Here is an 8,715-nt window from a genome sequence, read left to right on the forward strand (position 1 = left end):
CTAGGGGGCGTTGGAAGTAAAGTAGACTTACAGTCCCTGATGCAATTTTCTTCTTATCATTTCAGAAAGTGGACGACACTCCTCGGCTTTAGCGTCGCAGAACGACGCTCCGCCGTGCACCAAAGGTCACGCCGAGCGCCCGCAGCAGCTAATTATGGAGGTCCGCAGTCCTGATGTTTGTGAAGGTAGCATGGCAACCGCATAAACCCTGAAGGGAGGCGAAGGGATGACTTTTCACGGCGGACGTGCATGAATCACACCTGCACACTGCGCCACAACAGCCTCTTTAGTGGCAATCGATGAGGCCTTATGTACCTACGTGTGCCCAAACACACACACACACACACACACACCTCCGAGTGCTTTTGTACAGAAATAGTTGTGAGAGTAGGAGGCAATGTCGGGAAAAAAAGGAATGAAATATTGTGTACATATTGCACGGCCAATTTAGTCATGACAAAATAAGACTGCCGCATTCCTGCATTGCCTAAAAGATGACTGAAATGCACACGTTCATTAGTTAAACACACATTTCATCCTACTGTCTTACACACACACACACACACACACACACACTCTTGTATTTGTTACTTTCTTGAGACCTCTGAAAAATGCCTACCTCTTTAGGATCACCCTTTCTAGGTATATAAAGATTTGTATTTACAACATTAATAATATATTCATACTATGCAAATATAAAAAAGCTTGTTGTGAAAAAGGAGTTGGAATTTCACCAGGAAAAGGTCGCAATTTCACAAGAAAAACTTAGAATTTGGGCAGTATTATAATAAAAGTAATCATTTTACTGAACGCAAGTCAACATTTTACAAGAAAAACTGAACATTTGTGCAATATTATGATAAAAGTTGGAATTTTACTCAATAACAGACGCAGTTTTACAAGAAAAGCTTAACATTTTTAGCAATTTTTTGAAATAAGTTGTCATTTCACTCGACAGATGTCACAATTGTATAAGAAAACTTAAACATTTTGGCAATATTATAATAATAATCTGAATTTTACCTGGCAAAATTATGACAAAGGTCATAATTTTACTCAAAAAATGTCACAGTTTTACAAGAACAACACAAAAATTGGCAATATTGCAATAAAAGTCAGAATTTTTTATGACAAATGTCACCAATTTGCATTAAAAAGTAATACTTTTAAATAAAGAAAGTCATAATTTTATGAGAAAATATTGCAATATTACAGAAACAGAAAGAATATGAGAATTTTTTTCCCAATTTTATAAGAAAGAAGTCGACACATTGTGAGAAAAATACTTTTTTTTAGTTATTTTTTCTTTTCTTTTTTTGTTGTTGTTAATTGGTTTTTAATCTTCATTATTTACTTCAAGTTATGACAGTATGTCAATCAATCAATCAATCAATCAATCAATGTTTATTTATATAGCCCTAAATCACAAGTGTCTCAAAGGTCTCTCTCTCTCTCTCTCTCTCTCTCTCTCTCTCTCTCTCTCTCTCTCTCTCTCTCTCTCTCTCTCTCTCTCTCTCTCTCTCTCTATATATACATATATATATATATATATATATATATATATATATATATAATTTTTTTTAGTTAATTTTGGCCAAAGAGGGCGCATTTCAATTTCTTACACACACTTGTTATTTCATATGTTGACCAGAGGGGGAGCACTTCAAATGTTTACACACACTTGTTATTTCATATGTTGACTTTTAAAACCGACACGGTCAATTTGAAAAATCCCTCCTTTTTGGGACCACCCTAATTTTGATAGATTTCACCACCAGGTGTGCAAATGAGACATTCTCTATTAGATGCAATGGTTTTTCATATTGGGACCATGATTAATGTCCTAACTTGTTCACTGGTCCTCATATGGAAGCTTCTTTTCCTTGTTGATGTCTCCAGAAGGGTAGAAATACAAGAACACACACACACACACACACACACACACACACACACACACACACACACACACACACACACACACACACACACACGCACACACACACACACACACACACACACACACACTCATTAGCCAACATCCCGCAAGGATAAACGCTGTTTTCTGCACTTAATCCCACAGAGTCACAGTGCAGTGACACAGTAGAGTACTCAGTGATGGATCACAACATCAACACACACTATATTTATTACTTCAACATGTTGTTACGCTTTCCTCTCTAATATGATCCTTTCTTAATGTGCCTCATTTTTTGGTATTATTCTGTAACTCTTGCTAACTACAATAGTGCAACACAAATACCGTATTTTCCGGACCATAGGGCGCACCGGATTATAAGGCGCACTGCCGATGAATGGTCTATTTTTGATCTTTTTTCATGTACAAGGGCGCATTGAAGGAGTCATATTATTATTATTTTTTTCTAAATATGAAACACTTCCTTGTGGTCTACTTAACATGTAATGGTGGTTCTTTGGTCAAAATGTTGCATAGATGATGTTTTACAGATCATCTTCAAGTCGCTTTCTGACAGTCGCTTCAGGAAGCGCCGTTTTGTGGGCGGTCTTATTTACATGGCTCACCTTCGACAGCGTCTTCTCCCCGTCATCTTTGTTGTAGCGGTGTAGCGTGCAAGGACGGGAGTGGAAGAAGTGTCAAAAGATGGAGCTAACTGTTTTAATGACATTCAGACTTTACTTCAATCAATAACGGAGCAGCATCTCCTCATCCGGAAACAACAACACCGGAAATGTGTCCCGTGAAAAACCGTCCGACCGGAACTCTAATAACTAAAGTTCCTTGGGTGAATAATGTAAACTCACTACACCGGTATGTTTTAGCGCTTTCATGGCGAGTTTACTGACACATATAAGTAAGAACTTTACACTACTTTATATTAGAAATGGCAACAGTGGAGGATGAATGTCCCATAACAAGAAAATAGAGAAAAAGAAGAAGTTTATCGACTACGGTGTCGCCACGGACTACAAAGGTGGATGCGCGCAATTTTTCAGGATTTATGCAGATCCCAAATACAGATCAGCAGGTACCAGAAGGTAGGAAAAGTTGCTTTTGTATAATATTGTGAAACAAAACACTAGATAATATGTCTTACCGTATACACACACCATAATAAAACTCCAGTGTTGAAGCAAAGTACAATCCATCAAGCGGTGCGGCTTCATAGCTTACCTAAGTCGTGCTGAAACATTTTGATACATTTTTGAGCTCCGTGTGTAATGTTCTATATATTTTTTAATTGTTGGTGTTGTTTACTTGAGACATATTGCAGTCTACACATATCTCTTGTGTGTGAGACTGCCATCATAGTGCAGCCTACACTTATCTCTTATGTTTGACTGCCATCTACTGGTCACACTTATCACTACACCATGTACCAAATAAAATAGCTTTGAGGTGGGTAAGCTCAACCAAACTTATTCCATACATTAAGCGCACCGGGTTATAGGGCGCACTGTCGAGTTTTGAGGAAAAAAATTAATTTAAGTGCGCCTTATAGTCCGGAAAATACGGTATACATTTATTCTGTAACTATGGTTAACTAGACTAGTGCAACTTAAATATAAAGTAGTGTTATTGATCAAACTAAAAGTATTTACAGAATTTTTTTTAAATATTTGTAGGGGTGCACGGATCGGATAATGATATCGGTCCGATATGATTAAGTATCGGGATATATCGGCTTGCATCACGACATTTGTCGATACAAAAAGATAAACATGGCTGGTAGAAGATAGCAGCTACACAACAGCGAAGCAAACAATATTGCACAAGCTAGAAATCAGGGGTGCACAAAAAAATATATTCTCATCCAAATCGCGATTCTTATTCATTTCGATTCCAAACCACTTCAAATGTTCGAAAAAATATACATAAAAAATATATATTTTTAGGCCATCTCCAGACAACCAGAATGTGCATTTCTAACCTGTAACCTGCTTTGAAAAAGTTTCATTATAACTATTGTACCAAATAATACACTGCGAGAATTAGTTTGAATCGATTCCGAATCGAAGCACCACCCCAGGAATTGAATGGATGGTGAGGTGGTCAAAGGTTCACACCCGTAATTGAACAGTCTAAAACAACACATATGTCAATATAAACAAATATCAAATAATTATGCTTGCATATTACTTACACACACTAAGTCTCTAAGGCAGAAGTGTATTAATAACTATCCAGTAACAAACGGGTCCGCATCACTCAGTATAATAATATTGTTTGTTTGTAGCGTCGTAGCGTGTAACCTCCAAAACGATGCCCTGATTGACGCTCAGGTTATCAATATATCAAATATATAATATTATCAAACGAGCAAATAGAGTGACTTCATCCGTTCCAGTGTCAAACTGTCACCGTCATAACGATATGGTCACGATCATAACTGGCGTGCGGGTATAAAAAGAAGTGTATGATAAAACTAGGGGTGTACCGTTTCAGTATTATTTTTCAGATATCGTTCCGATATCTGCAAAAAAAATAGGTATCTGTATCGGCTTGCATCTAAATCTCCGATACAAGGTTGGTCTGTGTTGTATTTTAGTCAAATCATTAACCAAAAGTAAACATGGTAGGCTATAGGCAACTATGAGCTACACAACAGCTAAGCACACAATAGCACACAAGCTAGACATCATCCATTTTCTACTACTTGTCCCTCTCATGGTCGCAGGGGCTGCTGGAGCCTATCCCAGCTGCATTTGGCATATCAGAATCACTATCATAAATACTTTTTTAATCCCCGAGGGGAAATTAAAATGTTCAGATATGTAATATTAATTGAACAATGTGTCAGTGTAAAGTGTATATGTTTGTGTTTGTGTGTATGTTTATATATATGTGTATATGTATGTTTATATGTGTGTAAATGTATATGTATGTGTGTGTGTATATGTGCATGTGTATGTATGTACTGTATGTGTGTGTATATATGTATATTTGTGTGTGTAAATGTGTATGTATGTGCATGTGTGTGTATATATATATATATATATATATATATATATATATATATACACACATAGATTTGTTTGTATATACACACACATAGATGTGTGTATATATATATATATATATATATATATATATATACACACGTGTGTATATATATATGTGGCCAGTGGAGGTGGGCTGTAGAGGCTTTGTAGCCAGTTCCACCACAAGGCTCCTGAAAGAAGTAGGAATCAGAGGACAGGCCCAACGCAAGGCCATTAAAGAACTTTCCACCGCAGCAGAACGGAGCAGTCACTGGCTGTGGCTGAAGCGCAGGGATGCAGCATGGGCTGCCAAATAACCACGTGGTGCCACCATGCGACACACACCCAGGTCTGATCAGCCGGTGGTGGGCCAACCTCGGCAGAGGGTGTCTTGTGATAAATGGCCGAAACGCCCAATGACGTCGGGGAACACAACTGAAGATGTGTTGTACTGGTGGCACCACGTGATTAGTGCCAAACTCCACCCCACCCAAGAGGACATCTCCAACCCCATTTAATTGTTATGCTGAATATTTAGGGATCTTTAACAACTAGTCCTATTAAGAATCATATATATATATATATATATATATATATATATATATATATATATATATATATATATATATATATATATATATATATATATATATATATATATATATATATATATATATGTGTATATATATATGTATGTATGTGTATATATGTATGTATGTATGTATGTATGTGTATATATATATACACATATAGATGTGTGTATATATATATAAATGTGTGTGTATATACATATACGTGTGAGTGTATGTGTGTGCACACGTTTATGTGTATATATAGTTTGTTATTCTGCACTTATTTATTTGTTATTATTACTTTTTTATTGGAGCTTTTAAATGCAAGTCGTTACATGTTTTTTTGTTGCCAATATCGGACAGAGGTATCAATACATGATCAGGGCAGCTCTCTTATTTCTTCTTTTGACAGCAGAACTAGTTGAGACTTAAATCTTACAGCGCCTGTGCTGGTTGCGTCGAGTAATGCACTCCACTGTAAACAACTCAGTCCACCTCAAAATATGTCCGTTTCCCACTTTAATAGTTTTTAAATCTCCAGGGAACTTGCTGCTTGATGCCTCCTCCCGTATCCTTCCAACTACAACGCAAAATAGACACACTAGATATTCAGCCTACAATTCTAAGTTACGATTTGGTTATGGTGGCCATCTTAGTACTACTTCTGCTATCTTATATCCTTCATACTCATATATATACTACTACATATTTACTATATAGTCATATACAGTCATGGCCAAAAATATTGGCACCCCTGCATTTCTGTCAGATAATCAACTACTTCTCCCAGAAAATGGTTGAAATTACAAATGCTTTGGTATCCACATGTTTATTTATTTTGTTTGCATTGGAACAACACACACACACACACACACACACAAAAAAGCCAAATCTGATATTATTTTACACGGAACTCTAAAAATGGACTGGACACACTTATTGACACCTTCAACTTAATATTTGGTAGCTCACCCTTTGGAAAAAATAACTGAATCAATCGCTTCCTGTAACCATCAATGAGTTTCTTACACCTTGTTACTGGAATTTTGGACCACTCTTCTTTTGCAAACTGCTTCAGGTCTCTTAGATTTGAAGGGTGTTTTATCCCAACTGCTGTTTTTAGATCTCTCCACAGATGTTCTATAGGATTTAGATCTGGACTCATTGATGGCCACTTCAGAACTCTCCAGCGCTTTGTCTTAAGTCATTTTTGTGTGCTTTTTGAAGTATGCTTTGGGCAGTTGTCTTGCTGGAAGACCCATGACCTCTGACGGAGACCCAGCTCTCTGACACTGGGCCCTACATTATGCTCCAAAATTATTTGGTAGTCCTCAGATTTCATGATGCCATGCACAGAGTCAAGGCATCCGGTACCAGAAGCAGCAAAGCAACCCCAAAAAAATCAGTGAACCTCCACCATGTTTGACTGTAGGGATGGTGTTCTTTGCTTTGAAGGCCGCATTTTGTTTTCTGTAAACAGTGTGATAGAATAGAATAGAATCAAATCGAATAGACAGTACTTTATTGATCCCTGGGGGAAATTCAGCACCGCAGTTTACTCACAATAAACAATAAACACTTGGGTATTTTTTACATGTGAATATATAAATACAGTCTATTATTCACATGTGAATAATATAAATACAGTTTATTATACATTGAAGTACAGTCAAAAGGGAACATATGCATTATATAGTCTGATTGCTCTCTGTATTAAGTACTTCCTGTGTCGTTCCGTGTTGCATTTTGGGAGTCTGAGCTTTCCACTGAACGTGCTTATTCCCTCCGCCAGTTCCGAGTGTAGTGGGTGGGAGGTGTTGTCCATAATGGCTAGGAGCTTTGCTAGACTTCTCCTCTCTTGACACCACCGACAGAGAGTCTAGCTCCAATCCCACCAGGTTACTGGCCTTCCTCACCAGCTTGTCCAGCCTATTTGCGTCCACCGCTCTCAGTCCGCTGCCCCAGCAGGCCACGGCGTACAAGAACCACTGACTCGTAGAACAAGGGTTGGGGACCCTTTGGGACTGTGCGACAAGGGGCAGCACTTTCGTGACTTCTGCTGTGATTTTTTGTGGACTTCTGGATCTGCCTAATGGGAGCCTTTTGGCCATGGAGACCAGCTGCTGGGTCTCTGCCACACCAGAGTCCGTTTGGAGAGACTGGAGGATATGCAGATAAAGAGACAGGGCTACGGAGCTAGCACTGAGCGCCGGGACGGACAAGCTTCACAGTGTCTTGGATGAATGAGCAGGTATCGGACACCTCGGTCTCCTCGGACGTATCCTCGCTCATCCATGCGGACTGGACACTGGCCGAGAGTTGGTGGGCGGCCGAGAGTGGAGTCGGCTCTCTTGGTTGCTTTGTTGGGTCAACTCCTGTCTCTGGCCATGCTCCCTCCACCACAGCAGACGATGGCGTGGAACACCGCAGAGGCCACCACCGTGTATATGTTTCTTTTACTTTTTATTTATAGCTGTATGTAGAAGTGGCTGGTTGCATCAGCTCTGCTCTTTTAATGTCTTTAATGTCCTTTGTGTTCTTTGATTTTTGATGTTTCCCTCTTACACACATGTAAGAGGGAGGTGTGCTATGGCTACGAGTTGTTTTTTTCCCTTGGCCTCAGTCTGGACCCCCTGTCCAGGGGCCCAGGCTTAGACCAATTTTTTTTTTTCTCACTACCCCCCCCCCCCCCCCCCTTGGGGATTAATAAAGTATTTCTGATTATGATTATGATCTTCAACATCTTTGTACAGACGTTGAAGGATCCTAGCCTCCTGAAGTAGAGGCAGGTCTGACCCATTCAGCTTGTTGTCAATGTGTACTCCGAGGTATTTATAATCCTCAACCATGTCCACATCGACCCCCCTGATGGAAACAGGGGTCGCGGGAGTACTCCTCCTCCTTCACAAGGTCCATAACCAGCTCCTTGCTCTTTGTCACATTGAGCTGGAGGTGGTTCTTTGCACACCATGTGACAAAGTCCTCCACCATTGCCCTGTATTCCTCCTCATCACCATCTTTAATACACCCCACTATTTCTGATGACTTACCAAAAAGCTCCACTTTAGTCCCATCTGTCCACAGGACGTTCTCCCGGAAGGATTTTGGCTTCCTTAGGTCAGTTTTTGCAAGCTCCAGTCTTTTTTTATTATGTCTCTGTGTCAGCAGCGGGGTCCTCCTGGGT

At 39.2% G+C, this 8,715-nt stretch overlaps 2 protein-coding genes across 4 annotated transcripts in view; one reads left to right on the forward strand and one right to left on the reverse strand.

Annotated features, from left to right (window-relative positions):
• smap2 (small ArfGAP2) overlaps positions 1-8,715 on the reverse strand; it is a 47,192-nt gene that overhangs the window by 21,427 nt on the left and 17,050 nt on the right. The gene's annotated exons all lie outside the window — the stretch shown is intronic.
• Positions 1-8,715, forward strand: part of trappc3 (trafficking protein particle complex subunit 3) — a 69,669-nt gene that overhangs the window by 15,427 nt on the left and 45,527 nt on the right. The window contains exon 2 of the mRNA XM_062029318.1: positions 66-185. Coding sequence (XP_061885302.1) covers positions 174-185 — 12 coding nt within the window. The 5' untranslated portion in view covers positions 66-173. The remainder of the gene's footprint in view (positions 1-65; positions 186-8,715) is intronic.

This window comes from Entelurus aequoreus, linkage group LG20 (assembly GCF_033978785.1).
Source record: "Entelurus aequoreus isolate RoL-2023_Sb linkage group LG20, RoL_Eaeq_v1.1, whole genome shotgun sequence".
In the NCBI taxonomy this organism is placed as follows: Eukaryota; Metazoa; Chordata; class Actinopteri; order Syngnathiformes; family Syngnathidae; genus Entelurus; species Entelurus aequoreus.